This window comes from Natrix helvetica, assembly GCF_964273705.1.
Source record: "Natrix helvetica genome assembly, chromosome: 6".
NCBI classification, from domain to species: Eukaryota; Metazoa; Chordata; class Lepidosauria; order Squamata; family Natricidae; genus Natrix; species Natrix helvetica.
Window position 1 is genome coordinate 38373915 of NC_138553.1, and position 24684 is coordinate 38398598.

The window sequence follows — 24684 nt, forward strand, 5'->3', positions numbered from 1 at the left end:
TTGGCATCAACCTATAGCAAAGGAGTTGAATGATATCTTACACAACTCAAGGGGTTCCTACCTGCTTTTAAAATTATTATCATAAAGGCTTCATAATTTGAAAATAATGTTGCCCTTTTTTACCAAGGATTTCTAAAAGATTTCCCCAGAAATAGGAGTTAAAATATTTCACTCAGCTGAAACTGACAAAAGAGATTTCTAGAAGATATATTCCTTTAAAAAAAACCTCATAGTATCTAAATGGATATTTCTATGTTTTCAGAAAATATTTTTTTTTACAAAATTCCAAAAATTGGAAAATAATTTATGTATCATCACTAAGAATTAGGGATGCGATGAGCCAGTAGTTAAGATGATGAGCGTCTTGGCTGGAAAGCTGATAGCCCAGTCGAGACTTGAGCACCATGCAATGGGGCAAACTCCTGTTACTTGCTTTAGTTCCTGCCTACCTAGAAAACATGTAAATGCAAGAAGATAAATAGGTACCACTTAACAGCATTCCACGTAACAGCATTCCACGAATCTCAGTCAATAGTCATGCTGGCCACATGACTACATTGTCTTCAAACAATGCTGGCTCCCTCAGCTAAGAAACAAAGATGAGCACTGACCCCTAGAGGGGGAACCTTTACCTTTACTAAGAATTAGCTGCCATTTAACTTGTAGTTATAACAGATAGTCTTCAATTTACAACCAATTGTTTAGCATATCCCCCAAAAGGTACTTATGACCCAGCTCAAAAGTTCTGATGGCAGCCCCACAGTCACATGACTACATTTAGGCACTTTGCCACATTTAAGACCATTTGCAGTGTCCCATGGTCATGTGACTCTGATTTACAATATTCTTGCTGAAAAACAGTGTTTATTTCTAGTTTACATCCTACACTTCCAAATAAGTGTAGAGTTTGCCTAGGTCCACTGTCCTACTATTCCAAAACTTAAGGGAATGACCAGGTGTTTACAGTCTCAGAAGGCCAGGAAACTAGTAACCTACTGGATCTCTAGAGTTTGGGTGGGATCTTCCAAAGGAAGGAGGCAACTACCAAGAAGCCATGCTGTCTAGGTCCTACACAGTGGTAACAGTTAAGAGAAAAGACCTGGAACTTACCAATACTGTGAGACTTAATGAAATGGGCAGGTACCAGATTATCCATAAAGTAATCACTAATTCCTTGAATTATATCCAAAAAGATGTGTAACATGGGGAAACCAGGTGGCAAAAACTGAAGGTCTGCTGAACTACGGACAGTTATAATTTTCAAATGGTTATCTAAGCACAAGACATAAAGATTAGATATATAATTCCTAACATAGATATTCAAAACTTCTGTTTCTGCTATTTTTGTATCTTTCTATTATTTCAAACATAAACAAAACTTTCCATTGTTATGAGGTAATGAGTAGAAACTATAATTGAACCAATACTAAATGTACCTTTTAAATCAACAATTAATTGATATATTAAAATACTTTGCCATCCAAGATAGATATTCAAATTTATTTTTTATGTTTAAATACTACTGTTGTAGTATTATAGTAATACTATAGCAGTGGTGGGTTTCAAATTTGTTAGAACCTCTTCTGTAGGTTAGAACCTCTTCTGTAGGTGCTGCTTTGTGAGAGTGGCTTGCTGGCCATGTGACCAGGTGGGAGTGGCTTGTTGGCCATGTGACCGGGTGGGAGTGGCTTGCCAGCCTTGTGACTGGGTGGGCCTGGCCAACTTGTAAAATGTGGTGAAACTCACTTAACAACGCTCTTGCTTAGCAACCAAAATGTTGGCTCAGAAACTCTGGCATTTGAAGCATGCAAGTCTTAAAGCTGTCAAGTTACAAGACCCTTGCACTCCTAACTCTTTCGAAAAAAAACCCAGGGGTGTTCAAACTTGACAGCTTTAAGACTTGTGGACTTCAACTCCCAGAATTCCTCCTCCAGTCATGTTGGCTCAGGAACTCTGACACTGAAGTGTGCAAGTCTTAAAGCTGTCAAGTTACAAGACCCTTGCACTCCTAACTCTTTCGAAAAAAAACCCAGGGGTGTTCAAACTTGACAGCTTTAAGACTTGTGGACTTCTCTTGTGGAGAATTCCTCCTCTTGCTCTTCATCTTGATGATGTGCAGACGGGAGGGGGGAGGGACCTGGAACCGGTTTTAAACGGCACTGTAGATTTGTAGAACCTCTTCTATAGAAGAGGTTAGAAGTGGCAGGATCCCACCCCTGTACTATAGTATTACTATAGTATAGTAATTCCTTTCTATTTCATGCTTCATGGTTTCTATGATGTTCTCTTTTCAACCAAAGAGAAGGCTAAGCAGCCACTTTCCTTTGTATGTACTGTATATAATGCTTTAGAGATCTGAAGAGTAGCTGCTTAGTCTCCTTATCTCCTTCTATCATCAGAATAATTTCATTCTATGATTCCTTGGGTTTTGGGCAGTGTATTGTTATGTAGGATATGCAGTAAAATGAAGCAAGAAAAGGAAAAGACCCATTCTTCATTTCACCAAATACATTGCTATAATTTAAGTTGCTAGTCCCTGAAAAGTAAATAAATGGAAAAGCAGTGTGAGTTTGGAGTTGAGGAATTGGCACAAAAGTTAGATCCATTGTCTGAACCTTTAAATTGGCTTGAAAAGAATGACCAGAGTTTCAGTTAATCCAATGACAAATCTTCAAATTCCACTTGGATTGTCCCCATCTGCTTGATGTCTCATTCCATGCAAGATAAAGGAGCTTCAGTATTGTCTTCTAAAAGTACAATATTTTACTGCATGCTTTGTCAGCCTCAGCAAACTAATTATTGCATAATTTAAACCATCTTCATAATTTACATATGGTGATAAAATGAAAAAATATGTATGTGATCATGACCATACACCCAAGCCATTACATAATCAGAGAGAAAAAAATAAAATCCAAATTGATGCTTTTCTCACCCTTCTTTAATTATCTAACTTTTTCAAATACATCTGGCAACACTGAAGTCTCCAAGATGGACTCAGTCAGATCAGCTTCATATCGCAGAATTGTCTGCAAAACTAATAAAATTGTGTTGTATTTTATTTCATCAATATATTTACAACTTGTGTATAATTTTTTCAAATAATTTATAAATTGTACTGGCCTACTTTTCTTGTTCTTTCACTCTGTGTACTATTTAGCGTCTAATTTAGACTTTCTTAATTTTCTTTAATCTCTTTCATTGCTAGCAAAGTAATTTATTTCACTTGGATTTCACATGGGCTGCTGCCTTTTAGCCCAGCTGAAGTTTCTAAATAGTATTTTAAAGGAGCTTCATGGGGAGATGTAGAATGCATGGCACTAGTCTAGCCAGATAGTAATGGTTATAGTCACAATGAGTATAGGAAGGAAGCTGATGAAAGATCCCTCTAACTATAGTTTCCACCTGATGCTTGAGTATGATCCATTGAGCCGTAGTGGTTAGAGTGCAGTACTGCAGGCTACTTCTGCTGATCATCGGCTGCCAGCACTTTGGCAGATTGAATCTCACCAGGCTAAAGATTGACTCATCCTTCCATCCTTCCGAGGTGGGTAAAATAAGGACCCAGATTGTTGGGGGCAATATGCTGACTCTGTAAACCGCTTAGAGAGGGCTGTAAAGCACTATGAAGCAATATATTGTGCTATTGCTATTATGCAGAAGGATCCTGAATTGCAAAGGTGCTCCCTCGCAGATAATTGAAATCTGTCCAAAGAAAACATTTGTGTCAACTGAAAATCTGGATGAACAAACTACAATTCCAATTTATCTGGTTTAATTCCAGTATTTTCTCTCCCATCCACAACCAATCTTTAAGTTCCTTGGAATAAGAGATAGACATCATCTCTCTATAGCATGGATATCAATGTAAAGTTAAGTATAGTGAATGCACTCACGATACCACATATTATACAGGGTTGGAGATAAGACTGAACCTTGTAGCATCAATCAGTCAGGGGCTTCTGGACCAATGTCTCACCCTTTGCCACTATGAATTGAAGTGTTCTATTGAAAAAAGGGAAGACCCCCTGCACAACCATGCCCCTAATCTCCAGTCATTGCAGACAGTTCTGATAATGGTATGAAAAGCCATCGGCTGGTTAAAACAGACCAGCAAAATACCACTATGCATATTCAGGTCCTTTTTAACCAGCTGATAGATTATCAACAACCCCAACCAATACAATCTCATCCCCATCCCTGGATCTGAATCTTGACTGAAAAGAGTCCAGATTATTCACTTCTTCCAGATTGAACATTCTAGCAACTAATAAAAACACAACTATCCTAAGCTACACAATGTGCTGAGTTCTCCTCATGAAGTGTCCTCTTCTGTAAGAAATACAAAAAACACAAATTACATTGTATATGGGCTAACTGATGCAGGTTTAGCATCAGGATGTCCTTCAGAAAAAAGCTCAGAAAGAGCCAAAAAATTCACACAGGTTAGATAAAACTTCTGATTTAAATAAGGTTTTAAATATTGGCTTCCATGCCAGCCTTTGGAACAGTAAGCCAAAATACATAATTCTTTAAAAGAATTTATAGTTCTCATTTACCATGAGACATGTAATAATACATTTCTCTCACAAAATTATCTACAGCACTAATCTTCTTCTTCTTCTTCTTCTTCTTCTTCTTCTTCTTCTTCTTCTTCTTCTTCTTCTTCTTCTTCTTCTTCTTCTTCCTCCTCCTCCTCCTCCTCCTCCTCCTCCTCCTCCCCCTCCCCCTCCCCCTCCCCCCCTCCTCCTCCTCCTCCTCCTCCTCTTTCTCTTCCTCTTTTGTTGAGGAAGTTCTGGCTCTTAATCACATGAAAATAAAATAAAAGAGTAAGTCCATATTTTACAGCTGTATTTACAACACAATCCTTTTCTTTAAATTTGAAGGAGAAAAAGATAGTTGTCCTTTCCAAATATCATTTTTTCTAATTACAAGATTAATTGTAATTTATAAAAAAATAGAGCTACCATATCTGAGCCCCAACATTTCAGATATCCATAAGATGGCAGAAAAAATAGTTTTATGTATCTCTTGTCTGCTATCTAGTGGTTATCTGGATTTTTGCAGATTAGATAAACCTTAGTTTGTGTTTGGTGATTTATTCATTTGTTTTATATTAGTTGAAATTCTAATGTAATGTTGTCACTGAAGTAAGTTGAGATGTAAAATTAAACTATAACTATTGATGTCAAATACAAAACTTGATGCAATCTATCACCCAGATATGTCACCTGGATATTAATTTTGACAGTCTCTTTTTTATATGTGCATTTCTATTTCCTTAGATTAGGAAGAATCTAATAGTATCTGGTACTGTCAAAGCACTCTTATTTCCCCCCCAAACTCCTTCTTTGTGCCTTGTAAAATAAGACGGTAAGAAACAACATGGGTTAATGGTAGTCAGTTTCATATATTTTGAAGAAGTGAAACAAGGCAATACATAATTCTTAATTCCCATAAAAATGATATAGTGTTTCAGTAAAGAATCTTGTGGTCTGCTAATAGGGTGAACAGAAATACTACTTTGTAAATCCTCAAATCTCTCATTTCCATTTTAGGAATAAAAAACAAGTCTAAAATGACCACAAGTTCCCAAACACTAATTACAGTATATGTCCTAATACTTTCCATTTGAAAAGTGAGTGCTGCGTGGATGTTAGGCAAAATGAATTATAGATTCGGGGCCTCCCTATTTAAAATAATGAATGCTTTTACTTGTTGAAGTTCAGTGTCATACACTTCTGTATAAATCAAAGCCTGGTTGTATTTCTAAAAATAAAAGAATTCCAAGAAAATTAGATTGTTGCTAAAATGTAGGGACAATATGACATTTTTTTTCAGGTGGAAGCGATAATGCCTGTATTTATTTATTTCCTAAAAAGCACACTTGTAATTTTTCATGTTATATGTCCAATAATTTTAGTGCTACTTGTTTGTTTATTTACTTGTCATACACATATATATAGACCACCAATTTCACTCACAGTTTGCAAAAAAGCTTACACATTTTGATGGTCAAAACATCTTCTATCTAGTAAATAATAGTATATAGTTGATCCACACCCATTGTTTGGCCTTGAAGACATGGCTGGGTCAGCTATCCTGGATCCCTATTGGGGATGTGGCACTTTGGTGGTGACTAATGGAGTAGATGGCACCCCACCTAGTTCTTAAGTGCACTTTGTTTTCTTTGTCTTTATCCTGGTTAATTTTAATTGAATTTTAAATGTTATGATCATATGATCCTTATTCATTGTTTTAATGTTTTCTGGTGCATTTTAATTGAATGTCTGTCGTCTGTGGCAAGATGGGCGACATACAAGTTTATTAGATAGATGTACATAGATAGAGGACAGACAGACAGATAGATAGATGATACCGTGTTTTCCCCCAAATAAGACAGGGTCTTGGCCTTATTTTCAGGGAGGTCTTATTATTTTTGAGGTGCAGGAGTTAGCGAGCGTGGTCACCTCATGGCTACTCCTGTGTTGCAATCTTTTTGGGGAGAATTGAATTTTTGGGGAAGACCTAATTTTAGCGCACGCGCTCAAAAGCCTAATTAGGCGTATTATCTGGGGAGGTCTTATTCAGGGAAACAGGGTAGATAGATGATTGATAGATGATTGATAGATGATAGATAGGTGATAGATGATAGATAGATAGATAGATAGATAGATAGATAGATAGATAGATAGATGATAGATCGATAGATCGATAGATCGATAGATCGATAGATCGATAGATCGATAGATCGATAGATCGATAGATCGATCGATAGATAGATAGATAGATAGATAGATAGATAGATAGATCACTCCAGGCATTATTGGCATTTACTTAAGGCAATATATAAATCAGGGTATGGACATGGTGAAAACACTATGTGTATCAACAGAAAGAAACAGTGAAAGGTGTTGATTTCTTTACACCTACCCTATTCCCTTGTCTCTTTAATTTTGGTTAGGTTTTTGTTTTCCTAGAAATTTTATGGAAGAAATTTTGTGAAAGGAATTTTGTGAAAGGCTATTTATATATACCTAAGGTACAATATATTTATAATGTAGGGCAGATGGAGTACTACTCAGCTACTCTTAGTCAATATTGACAAATCATGTAAAGTCAGATCTGACTGGTACTCAGACATGAGATCTCCTGGATATGCCAATGCTAGACAGAAAACAGAACAATAGCAATTATTTTTAATGGCTGCCAATAAAATATGGCAATGAAATCTTCAGGAGTTACATTGGCCCAAGGATTTTTTAAAATAAATGCAGATGAAAATGCTCTGAACTTTTATCAAGGATCCTGAATTCTAACTCGAAGGATCAAAGGATTTCAAATAACATTTAAGCTGAGAAATATGATGGAAAGATGCTAGTCATGACATCACAAAGACACTATGATAAAAAAAAATCTAATGTTATTTTTGTATTTTAGCTATAAATAAAGCTAGTAGTTCTAATGCATAAGTTAGTTTAAATCAAAGGTGTTGGAAATGCAGAAACACTCAGTTGGAAAAAAAAAACACCAATAGTGCTGAAGCAAACTTATTTTCCATGATGTTTCATACAATGTTTCCAATGTTCTAGTAATGCATCTATGTATACATTTCTTGTTTAGAGAAGTTGACGTGAAATTTGAAAAAAACATATTTTTTTTCATTTTACTATGGTAAGCAGATATTCAGAAATGGGTTGTGCAGGACTTTTGAATTGAGAGAACTAAGGTTCTTTGGAGAATGCAGTGGCACTGGTCCTTCAAAGCATTTTTTTCTTTTCCTCTCCTTTTAAATTAAAGGATAAAATGGGATACAGTTTTTTATGCAAATAAAGTATTGATTTGAACCTTGTAAAACATTGCTTTTATAGGATACCAAGGTAAAGAATGGTGTAAATTGTATACTAGAAGTTGGCAAAAACAGAAAAGGCAAAACATTTCTAAATATATATTTGATCCCCAATGTGTTTTCATGTGCCTGGGCTGTTCTGGTGCCTGATAGAAGCACACATTCTTTGCTTTCATTTATTTTATTGTTAAAACATGTACTATAAGCTGCATCTTTCTTTAAATTAGCTCATTATGTAAACTCACAATAATTTTTGAAAAATAAAAGTTGACAATGTAGAATGTACAGCAACTATGAAATATACAGTGAAAACTGCCCAAATCACTCTCAAAATTGTGAAATGGTTGACTTGAAGGTTTATCATATCCTTCAATATAGTTCTGAACATATTATTCTCATGCAAAGAGTATAATTTAGTACTAATATCAAGACATATGATGTCAATATGTACATTGATCAATTGCATTGTGATGAATATTTTGACATTAGATGGCCTACCCAGAAAGGTAGAGCAGTTCAAAAAGCTCCAACATCTTCCAGCAATGTTTTGTGTTGCCAGAGAGTAGATCTGATGGGTTGCTCTGTACTTAGACAAGAAGCTTGCATAAGTATTTGGACAATTCTGTTTAACAGATTAAGTCTATGCTTCTGCATCTATTTCCTGGGTGTAATTCTTGCTGAAACTCAGTAAAATTAAAATCTAAATGTTTTATTTAAATATAGATAAATAATTGAGAGTAAACTAAGATAGGACAATCTGGTGCAGTGGTTTAAGGAATCAGGCTAGAAACCAAGAAACTAGTTGGATGACCTTGGACCAATCTGTCTTTCTTAGCTTTGGGAAGGAGGCAATAGCAAACCACTTCTGAAACCCTGCCAAGAAAATTGCAGAGACAGGCAATCAATACTGGCTCAAATTCATGCAGAAACCCAACACAAACTCAGATATAATTGCATTTTAAATGACTTGTGTTCTTCTTCAATACTTTCAGTACATTCTGAAGCTAGAGCCATACTCATGCAAAGAACTCTTGAAAGATATTTAATACAACCTGTCTCATCAAATTTGTTGTCACTGTTGGGACTGTGCAAGTCTTGGAAATAGCCGCTTAGGAAAGCATAGAAGAAATTACGAATTCCTTCTTTTCCAATAATTAAAGCAGCTGTGTCTTTTTCCAGGTTCATGCAGACCCTCCCAGCCCTTTCTATATCCTTCTGCATTCATATCACTTTGCTTCACATCACTCAGAACAAAGTAAAATGATCAGGACCAGTTTCTAAAGCAGCCATGATAATCCTAAAATATGCAACTTTAGTAATTTAGAAAGTAATGCGTTGTATGCACTTCTACATTTTCAGAAGAACTGCTTTAAAGGATGTCCATAACTCTATGATTTTGCACAAATCATGGACTCATAAGTAAACAGTGAGACAGAAAGCTCCTCCAAATACTTTTAAGTACTGGTATTTGTTAAATAAATCATGTGATATTTTAAATATAAGAAATATATAGTAACACGCAGAACAAATGTTATTAGTGGTAATAGAGTTTTAGCAAGTTTTTAATGCTTGTTTTTACTGAAAGTAGAGAAAAATTATTTCAGATTAAATAATTGATTGAAGATTTCAACTCTGAAATTCTTTGTTCTTGCTAATATTGGTTCTAACTCTCTTTTATTGTTGCACGGACATTAAATAATTAAATAATTTTATTCTTGGAAAGCATTCTTTGATTTTGAACATATGTTATTTTACAATTCTCTATCAATATCACTTTTGGATATGCTGCTTTGGCCTGCAAAATCTGCATATAGGAATGTAAGAATGCCACTGTTTAAAGGCAAATTGGGGGGGGGATCTATACAATGATATTGAGGTGGCATTTTGCAAAATGCAAGTTGACTTGCTTAAACATGGCTGCCAGAATAAATTATGTAATTCATGTAAAATTACATAATGTATTGTTAATCTTTGAATATTTTTGGAGCCCAAAAAGATTAAGAGAATGTAAGATACTATCTCTCTCTTTCGCTCTCTCATTCATTTTCCCACCTTTTGGTCCGCTATTGTTTCACATCTCTCCTTTTGTTTCTCCTCTCCCCTAGTACCACAATGAATATGTGAGTCCAGTGCATCACATAGCTATTTAGATGAAACTATATTCCTTAAAAGGGATGTGGTGGCTCAGTGACTAAGACAGTGAGCTTGTTGATCAGAAGGTCGGCAGTTCAGCAGTTCAAATCCCTAGCGCCACATAATGAAGTTAGCTCCCGTTACTTGTCCCACCTTCTGCCATCCTAGCAGTTCGAAAGCACATAAAAATGTAGAAAAATAAGGACCAGTTTGGTGGGAAGGTAAGAGCGCTCTGTGCACCATTAGCCTTGCCGGCCACATGACCATGGAGACATCTTAGGACAGTGCTGGCTCTTAGGCTCTAGGAGCACCGCCCCTAGAGCCTGAAAAAACTAGCATGCATGTACAGGGGAACCTTTACCTATATTCCTTAAATTGAATCATGTGACCATGGGAAACCAGGGCAAGAAGTTCCTTCTTCCTATATGGATGCATCACCAGACCAATACTTATTGCCTTGTAAATAGCAAGCCACATCACTGCAGCCATGTCACAGTACAACAAAGTGCATTTTGGCATTTAGCCGGTGAAGCAAACCTCTGGAGATGTACAAATTTAGTTATCCATTATTAACTCTCCTACAAATATTACATATCATAAATATACAGTTGATAACTTTTTTCTTTGATATTCTTTCTAGGTGATTTTGAAAAGTTCCTACTTCTTTTTGTCATTTATAGTTAGGCTCTTAAAGGAAGCATCTATCTCAGACAAACAAGGTCTCTCATGGGAATTTCTTGGTGATATTAAACCCAGAATGAATACTTTAGAGTTTTGCCAATCATTTTTTTTATTATTTTATTACATTTTTGGCAATGCCTGTTTCAACAACATTTGCATCCAAGCTTTAGGATGCATTCTTGAACAGCATCCATAAATAAGAAAGTTGATTGGTTCCAGATCCTAATAATTCTAAACATGACAAATGTTTGTGTACTTTTAGAAAGCTGCCAACTATTTATCTCTATTACAGACTATTCATGGCTGTTATGTAAATATTTAGATGAATACATATATCATAAACAACATATAGAATCTTAATCTGTGCTAATGAACTTTTTTGTTCGACATGACAAAGGAAAAATGTACACGATTCCTTCATTATTTTCTATTGCAAAGACTTAGTAAGTAAGTAAGATTAGTAAGACATTTAGGCTGTACATAACTTAGTGGGAAGAAAAGAATGAAAAAGTGAATGAGTCACTTCGTTGAAAACTTATGGTTGAACTGACGCTTGAGGGTTATTTGTTAGATCTTGCTAAAGGTTACGAAGTGAGTTGGGGAAATGAAACGTCTGTTTGCAATCTGGACATTGTTTAGAATAATGTCTCCCTTTAGAAGTCTGTTGTTTGTGCTATAGCAGAGCTTGAACTTTTCTTAGGTTGCAAAAGAGGTTATCTCTCATTGCACAGAGAGAACAGATGGGTTGTCTTTTAGCCTTTTCAGCCTCCACCTGCATTTGATTAGAGACAGCAGCAGTTTTACATATCCCATGCCAGAATACCATGATGACATAGCAGCTTCAGACAACAGCGTGACTAGGATTTTTCCCCCCCTAAACCCTTGAATCACAGAGGATCTGGCAGCCAGTTACCATCTGACACTGTTTATAGCATATATTGTTCAATCCACTCCCTTACTGAATCTGCTGTGGGAATTAAAGCAAGCAGTTTCAAGTCAGAAAGGTAAGTTCTCTTGCATGTTTTAAACACTTAGAATCAAGCAACTGAACAAAGCAGCACTGAAAATACAACTCACCTTTGTCAGTTTGCAGATTGGACACAACTACTGTTGTGAATTTGTTTTCTGAGTAAAATGCTCTTCATGTTTTGTGGGTTACTGTTGCATTTCTTTGCAAAATTTAATAAAACTCAAACTCAAAAACTTCCAGAAGAGCTATTCCATACCATAGGGAGGAACAAAAAATCTATCTAATAAATATTTCCATTTATTAGCAAGAACTCTTATAATATCAAATAGGTGGATTACTCTGAAAATCGCATTGATAAAACAATAGTCCATGTTATTGAAGAACATCATAACTATTAAAGGTTATTTGACTATCAATGTTAATCAAACTTTTATGGAACTACAGTGTCAGTTTTAGTGTGAAACTTTGAAAAGTGTACAGAATAAGATTCCCTCTTTCTAACTGCTAGTGAAAAAGATTTTTCCATATGAGGGAAGGTGCCAAATGACAATTGTAACCCTTGCATGCAAATTTTTAGCAGATGTTCACAGAAATATTTGTATATTTGTACTAGAGAAATAAAGATTTGTACTAGATATTTGTACTAGAGAAGTATCTATATACTCTGCTAACTTCTGGTTCCTGCTGATCTTTTAGGAACTAGACAAAATTTTCACAAACAAGTTTATGAAATGTACACAGAGCAGAGAAGGGTCTCACAAATTTCAGAAATTATAACCTTGCATGAAAAGGATTATCCTTAATTTTTTTTAAATGTTCATAGATTATTCACGATTAACAAATGTAATACTGCACTTTTGTTGGATAAATATTACTATATTAGTATCTTGACGCAAATATTTAAATCTGAAAAATTGTAAAACTACTTAATAATATTTTGAAATGTTTAACTAAATATTAATATACTTCATTAATATAGAGTGGCTTACCAGTCTTTAATGCAGTAAGTCAAACAGATACAAAAAGTATAAAGTAGTACAAATATATCAGAAATATATGAGAAATATTTCCAATACCAAAGTGTGTGATTCTAAACAAGGCCTTATTTTATTATATTTCTTTTAAATAGAAACAGGAAATGTTGCTAAACTGTTAAAGGGAAGATTGTAAAGTATCTCTGATCAACCAACTCAGTTCATCAGTGTACTGTAACAACAACTAAGGCTACTGATTTACAGTTAATACTATGTTCTTATAGAAAGACATTTACAATTGAAATCTGTACAATGAGACCTAAACTGTAACCAATCTTTCCAGTATCTCCAACAACAACATAAAACAATATTAATTTCACACTATATATATATTTAATATATAAATTTGCAAGCCACAGAGTTACCTGACATGTGCAAACATTTATTAGACAAATTAAAATATTCCATAAATATATGCCAAAATGCATAATAATTTACTGATCAGAACTAAAACTTCAGTTATTTTATATTCAGCTGTAATGTACCATGTTACTTCAACTCCCTCCCCACATTTTTTTTTTTTTTTTTTACAACTGACATTGTTACTAGCTACGATATTTTGTAATTCTTCTCTAGTGGAAAAATAGTGTGTTAGACAAAATGGTATTTTCTTTTAGTTCACTAATTTTTACCCTCCCTTTTCATTCAAAAAAAAGAATTGGGGAAAATAGTTTTTTGGGATACTAATGTAGGAACTTGTTTCTTATAAATCCAAGATGTCGTTCCATGAAGATATAATTGGCAAAGAAATCAAGTGATACCAGATTATATTGTAGTATACCTATGCATTCAAATCCAGCTGTGATAACTTTACTTCAAAGAGGCAAATTTCATTATAACTCAGCTGTTTTCTAATACTAAACCTCATACCACAAACATCTTCAGTGGAATAATTTCATGGGGTTGGTGGTTCTTATGCACTCTGAAGCCAACACATCTTGTACTATTTAATAGAGTGACTAATTATTTTTAAGCTGAGGATGAAAGAACTATATGGCTTTTATCCTGGCAACTGAACTGAGTGAACTGTATCTACCCCTCCCACTGTATTATTTGTGTGTTGGCCAAACCTACTCCAAATTTTTGGAAGATGCTGGAATAAAACTAGACTGAGTATGTTCAGAGAACATAACAGACAAGTAAACAGCAAGAGGATATCCATTTCATGAGAGAAAGTCTATTGGCATACTATTGAATATGGCCCTTGTCCTAATCTATATCAAAATTGTAAATATCCAGTCATGTCTCTTTCATATAATTATCTAGTTTTTTGTTAAAGTATTAAATTTATTATTCCATACATAGTCTTCATTGAGAAAAAAAGCATCAAATCATCCATAATAACAATTAAGAAGTGCAAATTGCCTAATTTTACATGAAAACGAAGAAGGGCAAAAACTTCCTTGTGGTTATTTATTTACATTTGTTATAACAACCTATCTGTAATAGACTCTGGGTGGCATACACAACCCAAAAATATATAAAACCCCATAAAATCAAATTCAAATCATATATATATGTGGGTTTTCCCAAACCACACAATATAAGGAAATGCAACAGTTTTTATGATACTGACAATATAGGCTTTATCTATAGGCATATATCTTAGGAACTTCACAGTAAAACAGAAATATAACAAAGTAAGCCATTATTAGACTTGTTATACCAATAATATTTTTTACTGATGCTGTTTGCCCCTTTATCTGTCCTTAGGTTTTGGCTCTTTCTACTTACCTGGTTTCTGTGGTCCATGATCTGCAGCACGTCCTTATATTTTCATCATGTTTTTGGTTTCCAACAGCTCTTCTGAAGCTGAGCTAATTAGATTCAGGGCCAGAATAGCTTCTGCATAAACATTAAGCATTTTGCAGCATTAAGATTGAAGTGGAATGACACAATTTACTACTTCTGAAAATTCATATACAATCCATCCTCTTTATCTCTTTCCTCACCCTTCTGTAGTTAAGATACCACAGCATCTTACCAATTAGATAGATAGATAGATAGATAGATAGATAGATAGATAGATAGATAGATGATAGATAGGTAGGTAGGTAGGTAGGTAGGTAGGTAGGTAGGTAGGTAGATGAGAAGAAATATATGTTTTACTAATCACATAGAACAAAATAGTAATGTACCATAAATAAAATGAAAATATGAAAGTAGCACAATAAAAACCCATGCATTTAATAAAATGGATAAATCATATTAAAGCAACTGTGAAATATTACCAATATTAAACTGAGAACCCTTGCAATCCAGCAAAAAAATGGCAATCCTTTTACATATTCTGATAGACAGATTTGCTAGCAAGAAGAATTTATTTTCTACTCCAACAAAGATACAGGCAATTTGGTATGAAATTTATTACAAAATCGCCCTTTTGGAATCATAAATGCAAAAAGGTTAAGTCTAGTCAATAAGCATTTGACTAGGTGAGGTGGAAAAATCATTGGTGAAATAATTAAGTAAAGTGAAAAATTGTCACTCCAAATCTCTGCTAGCCCCAAAACTTGTTGATTTATTTCTGACCTGGCTTTCTCAAGCCTCCATATCATAAAGTTTTTGGGTGAAAACCCACTGGTTTCTTGGTCTTTTTTGCCCAGGAAGAAGTAAAGTTATCAACAAACACTATTTAACATCTATATCAGGGGTGTCAAACTCGCAGCTTCACGGCAGCATCACGTAATGTATCGGGACTTTTCTTCTTCTTTGCTAAACCAGGAGGGGACGGGGCCAGCACATGACACATCCAGGCTGTGGGCCTCTGGTTTGACAGCCCTGATCTACATGAAGCCACTGTAGGAGATCATCTATCAGTACAGAGCTAGGGTTCATCAGTATGTGAATGATTTTAATATATCAACTTCAGGACAGATTGGAAATGCAGGTGGGGCTCTTTCTTAAGGCTCTTAGATTCTAAAAGCAGACTTAGAACTTATCATCAAGGTAAGAGTAATTGTATCTGATAAGCCATCCAATGCCAGTGTTATTCCATCTTTGGTTGTGGCTGTGATCATTCTTCTCACCACCTATCCATGTTGAACATTTTGAAATTATTTCTACTTATTGGCAGATCACTGCTATGGCCAGACAGGCCCTTACATGGTTTTATCTTTTGTGCCAATTATGACCATTACTAGATTGGGAAACTAATAGTCATTCATCTTTCACATGGAGCTGGTCATGAGGTCCACTTAGAATTTATTGCTGATTCACAGTGCAGCAGTTTGAGTAGTTACGGTTATAATTAGGTTGCCATGTAACATCAGTATTTTGAGAGTAGCCTTGTTAATAGTTGACTTTCAGGTACAATTCTAAATGCTGGTTGCCGCCTTCAAAGGTTTATATGGATCAGGACTTGGGTTTCAGTAAGAAACCTCCAAGTTGCCTCAAAGTTGCCTCCGATATATGAAGTAGCGTTTAGTGTGCAATAGTGGAGGGCCATTTTTTCTTTGCCTTCATTGCCTGGGACCAGGCATTCTTAACCTTCTTGTGAGACCTTTTGAGAGCTTTTTGAGAAAAATTTATTTATTAAATATATTTAATAAAATTAAATAAAATAGATATATAGATTGCACTATAAATAAACCCAATTATATTCAAATGTAATTATTAATATATTAAAAATAATGATATAATATAGAAACATGGGCTTCTTTATTAACCCATTAAATCAATAACATGACAAGCTAAATTTCAGTTAGAAGTTAGTGAAAATAAATTTGTAATTGTTTTTCTCATCCAAGTTCATAGACCTCCTGAAATCTATTTGTAGACCTATACTAAGAATCCCTGCCTTTTACCTTCATACCTAATTTGAAAATGGGTTTATTTGCCAACAATGTATGGAGAAACCTGATGCTATACAAAACATGAATATTGGAATTAATATAGAAGTTAAAGGGAAGAAGACTAAATATGCATCCATGTCTAACTCATTTTAAAATAAGAATTGAAACAGATTTCCAAAGATAACTCATCTAACGTATAGCAACATAATTAATTGAAAAAAGAGTAATGTATAGTTGCTTCTGCCAGTTTAACTATAGATTGATTTTGGTTACTGAGTCTAAGGTACCGGTAGCTTACACTCATGGAAGCCAAAATAAAATGTTTCATATAAATTGAACAGAATACTATTCTGACAAATACTGAAACAAAATCCATTATGAAACATTAACAAATCAGTTCTAAACCCAAGACCTTGGCTAGCATCTTATCTAGAATAACATGAATGGTATCAGAGTCAGCAGATTGATGTGGAATGAGATCTTGAAGTAAATACCAAAATTCCAAAAAATGTCAATGTAGTGTTTATCCACTGTAAGAAAGGCCATGGTGTGATTCCATTCTAGAATATTGTGTGCAGGTTTGCTAGCCATGCCTCAAAAAGGAGATAGTGGAACTAGAGAAGGTTTAGAGGAGGCCAACAAAATGGGATATGATTGAGGTATACAAAATTGCATGCCATTAATAAAATGGCTAAACCTCCCAAAATACTCAAATGAGAGGTTATCTAATTAAAGTAAATACTGGAAGAAACAGGAAACATTTTTTCTACAATGCAGATAATTAAGTTAATACAATACAATAGTAGAGTTGGAAGGGACCTTGGAGGTCTTCTAGTCCAACCCCCTGCCTAGGCAGGAAACTCTATACTGTTTCAGACAAACAGTTTTGAAATTCACTCCTATAATATGTGGTATAGCTACCAGATTGTCTGGCAAGACATTTGGACCAATATATACTGGTAGTAATAATGAAGATCAATGGCTGTTAGCCTTTATGATGGTCTTATGGTATGCTGGGAGAGAAATCTGCTTCTTTCTACAGATAGTTAGCTATTCTGAGAACTAGTGCATGCTGGACTAGATGGGCCAGAGATGTTGATCCATTATGGCACGGATTATGTTGTTATGTTCATAGTCATTTAATACATTTCACATATAGATCTCCAGGCCAGTTTCCTTCCTTTGGCATCTGAGTTTTACTCAGAGTTTTAAGGGAAGATAATACTGGGAGCCACCAGTCAGAATTTATAAAACCACCAACTGTGGTTTTCCCCCTTTCTTAAAATAGGGCTTTTGTCTAAAATCAAATGATTTTCTTAAAATCAAATGACTTTCTTAAAATAGGGCTTTTGTCTAAAATCAAATGATGGATTCATTCAAAGGGTAGCATAAGAATGCTTCCCAGAGAAGTGGGATATGAATCTGGTGAATCTGATCCCAGATGAATTTATTTACAAATTAATTTATTCAGTTAGTTACATATTCAAAAAATGGAAGAATATAAGAATAAATTTCTTGGGTCAAGTTCAGCATTTGTTTCTCACAGGCCAATGATGGAGACAAATTGCTTTCCCACCATTGTTCTCTTCAACTCAGATCTGGGAAGTCTCCAAGCCACAGATAGCATCAAGTTTAAAGAAAAGTAGTCCTTCATAGACTTGATCATAAATGTATTGATTCCCCTTTCTTTATTTAATTTAAATACCATCCAAATTGTATGATTTCTGGCAGTTTCCAATTGAAAAGTTTATCTATATAGATTAGGTGGTCATCACTACATCTCAGGATAAATATCCATTGTGTTCTTTACCTGTTCTAAATATCCTTCTAAACATCTATGTTGGTTGATGTCCTAGCATTTTGAGAAGCAGAAAGATAGAACTCTATTTTTCTATGATTTCAGTCAATAAAACTTCCCTTTAGAAGCCCTGTTTTTGAAGCAAAAGAATACCAAACATTCCAGTCTTTTCTTGTAAAATAGCTATTGGATCCTATCATAATCTGATCTCCAGCATCATATCCCTTTCCAGATATGATGATCAGACCTATACCCATTTTTACAGATGCAAATTTACATCATATGAATATTTGTTTATGAAATTCCTCTCTGTTTTTTTAACTGAAATTAGTCATTATGCTGGACTTATTGAACACGCTCACCATAAAATAAATGATGAATCAGCATTTTACAACCATTATGTTTTGATGGAGGAGCCACTTGGTAGACTGCCAAGTAAACTACTGTGTATACCTTCCATTTCCCCCCCTCCATGAGTAAAGCTATTTTTACCCACATAGATAAATATTTGGAAAATAATGGTTGGCCCAAGTGATCCATTTCCCTTAATCTGTAGGAGTTTTAACTCAACATTTTAGCAATTAAAATTGCTAATAATATATAAGGGACATGGTGGCTCAGTGGCTAAGATGCTGAGCGTGTTGATTGAAAGGTCGACAATTTAGTGGTTCGAATCCCTAGTGCCACATAACGGGGTGACCTCCCGTTACTTGTCCCAGCTTCTGCCAACCTAGCAGTTTGAAAGCACAAAAAAATGCAAGTAGAAAAATAGGGACCACTTTGGTGGGAAGATAACAGTGTTCCATGCGTCTTTGACATCTAGTCATGCTGGACACATGACCACAGAGATGTCTTTGGACAATGTTGGCCTTTTGGCTTTGAAACGGAAATGAGCACCATTCCTTACAGACAGAAATGACTAGCACATATGTATGACGGGAATCTTTGCCGTTACCTAATAATATATTAAATTTCTCTATACTTTCATATAAAATTCTTATCATCTGTACATAATAACATTATAGAAAGTTTATTTTCCATATAAATATTTAATAACCATTGCCATGTCATATTAGAAGTCCACACTTAGCCACACCCCGGCAGGCGCACACCCATCACCTTGTGACCCAGAGCGATACCACCTGGCAATTAATCATGGATTGTTAGCATGAATTTCTTCAGTTTGTGTAGGTGGGACGGTGAGTCTTGGCAGCTGGCCCAGTCTTCTCCCCTAAATGGCAGCTTCAGGCCTTGGAGCTGACATGCTACTTGTATTATTTAGCCATTGATGAAAGCTGTAAATACTTAATATAACATTATAGTAATAGCTTATGCACATAACCATAATAAATACTACAGTTTCAAAAAGTTATACCATTTCCCCCAGAATAAGACCTATCCTGAAAATAAGCCCTAGCATGTTTTATATGTGCACCTAATATACTTCTTACCCCCCCCCCAAAAATAAGACCTACTTAAGAGCCTGCACAGCTGGCTGGCTGCCCATTCTGTCTGGTTGCTCATGGTGCTGCACCACAAGGTGAGTAGTGAACTGCCCCATGTGCACTGCACTGGCTTACCCCAGGGCCCCTGCAGCCAGGCCATCCACACCCTGACACCTGTCTTGTGGTAGCAGCACCAGCAGCCGTGTACAGCAGGAGTCCACCTGACTGCCACCCCACTTCTTCTGCTTGATTGAATATATAGATAGATAGATAGATAGATAGATAGATAGATGATAGATAGATACACAGAAGTTATATTTTGTTTTGTTTTGTTCTTCTAATATGCTTCCTTATAACAACATTGAGGTAACTCTATGTTTTTTATCTCTTTTAACAGAAACAATCCTGGCTGCAAAGATGTATCTGACTTCTCTTCCTTTCTTCCTTTTTTTAATCAGCGGCATCTTCTGTCAATATGATTACGAGCCTAGCCCAGATTATTATTTTTTTTCAATGTTAGAGCTATCATCGGTCTGTGCCCCAGAATGTAATTGTCCTATACATTACCCCTCAGCCATGTATTGTGATGATCTTAAACTGAAGAGTTTCCCCATTATACCTAAAGGAATCAAATACCTATATCTCCGCAATAATCTGCTTGAAGGCATAGAAGATAATGCTTTTGAGAATGTGACAGATCTGGAGTGGCTAATCCTAGACAATAACCAACTGAAAAATTCTAATATTAAAGGCAAAGTCTTTGCCAAATTAAAGAATTTAAAAAAGCTGCACATCAATCACAACAATTTAACTGAAGCTGTTGGGCCACTTCCCAGCACTCTGGATGACCTGCAACTCACTCATAACCAGATTTCCAAAATCACTCCCAATACACTTGAGGGACTAGTGAATCTGACTGTCATTCACTTACAGCACAATGAACTGACTGAAGGCACACTCTCTGGAGTTTTTAAAGGCTTAAAATCACTTTTGTATCTGGACTTGAGCAATAATAAACTGACTAAACTGCCTACAGGACTGCCTAATAATTTATTGATGCTGTATTTTGATCATAATCAGATTAGTGGCGTTCCTGATCAGTATTTCCAAGGTTTAAAAGTGCTGCAGTATTTACGTCTTTCTCACAATAAGCTGACAGATTCTGGAATACCAAGCAATGTTTTCAATATCTCTTCACTTGTGGAGCTGGATCTCTCCTATAATCAGCTAAAGAACATTCCTACAGTCAATGAGCACCTTGAAAACTACTACCTCCAAGTCAACGAAATTTCCAGTGAGTATTATTTCCATTAAAAGAAGAGAAGAAAGAAGTTGGTAATAGTTAAATGAGATTATCTTATTTAATGCTCAATCCTAATATAACCATTGTATCCCAGTCTTTATGTTCATTCCATCTCTTTTTTAAAATAATAGGTATTATGATACAAATTTGCAATTGTTTTAAAGAATAATTGGTAATCATACATATTCTAGCTAGCAACAGCAGAAGTCCATAGATCCTGCTTTCACTTCATGATGTGAAGGCCTTCTCTTCTGGAAGTAGTAGTTTCAAGCCATGTCTCGATTTTGACTCATAATAAATTATGTTGATGAAGGTAGTCATAATTATGATGGCTCATCAAAACAGTTTGGTCAGTTTTTTTAAAAAAAACCCATCATTTACTTTTACTACCAAACAAATTCATATATTTTCCATAATCTGCTATGTAGTGCATTTTATTCATCAAGCATCATTGCTCAAATTTTAATAACTATTTTAGTTTTAATGCCATTTATTATAGCAAAATTTCAATTGAAAAAAATCAACTTCACTATACTTCTCACAATAATAATAATAAATAATAACAACTTGGTAATAACCATTCACAAATCTATGATTACTCTGCATCTTGATGTGACCAGGATATGAGAATTCCTAAAATGGTAATAAAAATAAAGCTTTATTTGAAAATACTTGAAAACAGATTAGGGAACTAGTATAGATATTAACCATACTACTTTCTGTTACTCTCAGCAAGAGATTAAACAAACACATTAAAAACTCATTAATATAACTCCTTCAGGATTATTTCAATGGGAAAAATCTGAAGCAGAAACTGGAAGCCACATATTTAATGATTGGCTATTTCCACAATCAAGCAACTGTGGCATAAAAAGAAAATGAGAAAAAAAAACCAGTTGTAGAACCAGTGAAAAGGACATCAATACTACTTCTCCATACTTATCTGAGAATAAATCACAATAACGTTCCAAAAACTGAAACCAGGCAAGACAATAGATACTGCTACTTTATTCTGTAATACTAAAACAAATAAATACATTCTAGATTTTTTTTCTCAATTTCATATATAATTTTTTTTTGTTGGCACATCTTGTAACAAATATTTGTGACCATAATATTATAGCTTATTTAAAGAATGAGAACATTGCCTGGAGACATACAAAAAGAAGGGTGTAAATTATTTATTTATTTATTTATTTATTTATTTATTTATTCATTCATTCATTCATTCACTCACTCACTCACTCACTCACTCACTCACTCACTTACTTACTTAGCATATGGCATACAAAATGTCAAGGAAATCTACAAATGGTAGACACAATATATAATAGCCTGACAGCCTAGCTTGCTAGTTCATTCTGTTTGGTGCTTGTGTGTCTACCCTTGGTGCATTGCAAACTAGCTTTACACTAATTAACTAGCAGCTCTCTGGTTGCTGGCTTTTCGAGGCTCCTCTGCTGGTCTTGCCTCACATCTCCTAGTGTTGATGTGCCTCATATCTGGCCAGGCCCAGTGCCTGCTTTTGATCTCTTGCACATACAAACGCAGCTAGCCCCCCCCAAAAAAAGTGGTATCCATTTATCTACTCACAATATTGCATTTGTTCAATATGCTGGATGTGCAAAAGCTAGGGATTGAACAATGGAGCTCACTCTGTCTCATGGAGCTGGGCTCAAACCGCTGGAATGTAGATCATTCTTGGCCAGCAATTTCAGCATCATTAAATCTCTAGGCCACCACATCCTGTATAAGGGTGTAAAAATCACATGACCTACAGACCAACTATAGAGTAAATGTATCCTAGCTATAATAGGCACATTTCACTATATTAAAGCACAGTAAAGACAAATAAAGCTTGTAAGCAATACCATCACGCTGAATTGGTATGGAAGCATCTGTTCATCCCATTGCTTAAAACTAAAAGCTCTTACTTAGATAATGTTTTTGTGTTTTAATTTTTCACATCAGGACTTTAAGCATAATGTCTGATATCTGGGTGCAATATAACATGTATATAACTTATAGGAAATAGAATGTAATTAGCTGAGCAACCTAAAATGTGCTAGAACTCCTGGCATTAGTTAAATTTAGAAATAAGACTTAGGCTGATTGTGAAAGTTATATTCTAATATTGTGTTATTTACATTACAGAATTTTCAGTGCACAGCTTTTGTAAGGTTGTCGGGATACTGGCCTATTCAAGAGTATCTCATCTGCGTCTGGATGGAAATAATATCACAAGAGCTGATCTTCCACAGGAAATGTACAACTGTCTCCGAGTGGCCACTGAAATTTCTTTGAAATGAGTTGTACAACACTTTCTCTCATGATGCTTTACACACCATAGTAATACTTTAGTACTAAAATGTCACCTGGTATAAGATCTTTTGTTTTGTTAATAAACAGCATTATTGCGTGGCTGGTTTTTTTTATGTGTATATGCTAGAATGCCTGTGATGCAGATTTTTGTTTTTATAAAGCTAGAAAATCCCATAGATTGTGGACAAAAATGTTCTTATGTTTATTTCTTAGACTGTTTTATTAACACAGCTATATACAGCCTGAGTTTGAAAAGATTTTTTTTAAAAGCACTGGTGTATACTCACAATAAACTCATACCACTCTCCTTGTGGGTGTGAACTTCTACTCAGGTTTGCAGAAATCAGGCATTTTCTCATCAAGATAGTATATTTAGTACTTAGGGCTGGACCAGATATGTACAGTAGTTCACACTTTGAAATAAAAACTCTCCTGTTTTATTACATTACATAAAACAATAATTCAATATAACTATATCCATTCTTTATATATATAAAGGAAAATAAAATAAAATATTACAATCAGCATATTCATGTGAAGAATTCAGAAAACAGCATCATTTAAAAGTTTTTATTTTATTAATGCATTTTATTTTGTTCTATTGAGGTCAGTTTAAAACTTTAAAGGAATGGTTATTTTACAGTAAAAATACTATTATTGTTATACTCTTATTTCTGCATGCTATATTAAATGACTTTAGAAAATAAAAACAGCAAATGAAAAATATTGAGTGTATATTATTGTGAAAATAGATTTACATTTTTTAAAAAATGTAGATTGATGCAAACTAAAGTTTTTTTAAAAAATACTTTGGTGAATGTAATGCTACATTCACATGAAATAAATTGTTTTATGCATTCTAATCTTTAAAGATTCTTCAAACAATTTTGTTAATGATTGTTATATCAGGCTTTGGATTCTACTATGTACTGCAAAATGACTATACTCATACAGTACAGAATGAAATTTGCAAATTACCATCATAAGAATCCCTAAAATCAATAAGATTTTACAGGGGGAACATTTTTGATGCAATTTGCATTAACAAATTGTATAACTGAACTGAACAACGGCACTGGAAAAGTGACTTATGACCATTCTAGAACTTATGACTGTTTTTCACGCATGTGACCCCTTGGTCATGTGATTAAAATACAGATGCTCAACATCTGAGTCATATCTATGATGGTTGCACTGTCCCACCTTTTGCAACTACTAAAGCAAAGTCAATGGGGAAGCAAGATTCACTTAACTTAACAATTGCACAGTAATTGAAAAAGTTGACTGGAGTTGACATCTCCAGTTAAGGTTGAAAAACATTCATAACAAATAACACATGGACACTAGGTATTGGC

The 24684-nt window shown here is 34.8% G+C and overlaps 1 protein-coding gene across 2 annotated transcripts; it reads left to right on the forward strand.

Moving 5' to 3' along the window:
- Positions 1-11390: 11390 nt before the first annotated feature.
- Positions 11391-23636, forward strand: LUM (lumican). 2 transcript variants are annotated; one of them, XM_081958849.1, is made up of 4 exons: positions 11391-11667; positions 15274-15352; positions 20102-20998; positions 23162-23636. In XM_081958849.1, the coding sequence occupies exons 3-4, from the start codon at positions 20122-20124 to the stop codon at positions 23314-23316; spliced, it is 1032 nt and encodes a 343-aa protein (XP_081814975.1). In that variant the 5' UTR covers positions 11391-11667; positions 15274-15352; positions 20102-20121; the 3' UTR covers positions 23317-23636. The 2 variants fall into 2 exon arrangements, with proteins under 2 accessions (XP_081814975.1, XP_081814974.1); XM_081958848.1 differs by lacking the exon at positions 15274-15352 and having other exon boundaries at positions 11393-11667.
- The last annotated feature ends 1048 nt before the right edge of the window (positions 23637-24684 follow it).

Bases quoted from the DNA above. Each gene is read 5' to 3' on its own strand.
- LUM (XM_081958849.1), top strand. From the start codon at position 20,122: ATGTATCTGACTTCTCTTCCTTTCTTCCTTTTTTTAATCAGCGGCATC. The intron at 20,999-23,161 runs GTGAGTATTATT...TTTACATTACAG, and splicing joins CCAAGTCAACGAAATTTCCA to AATTTTCAGTGCACAGCTTT.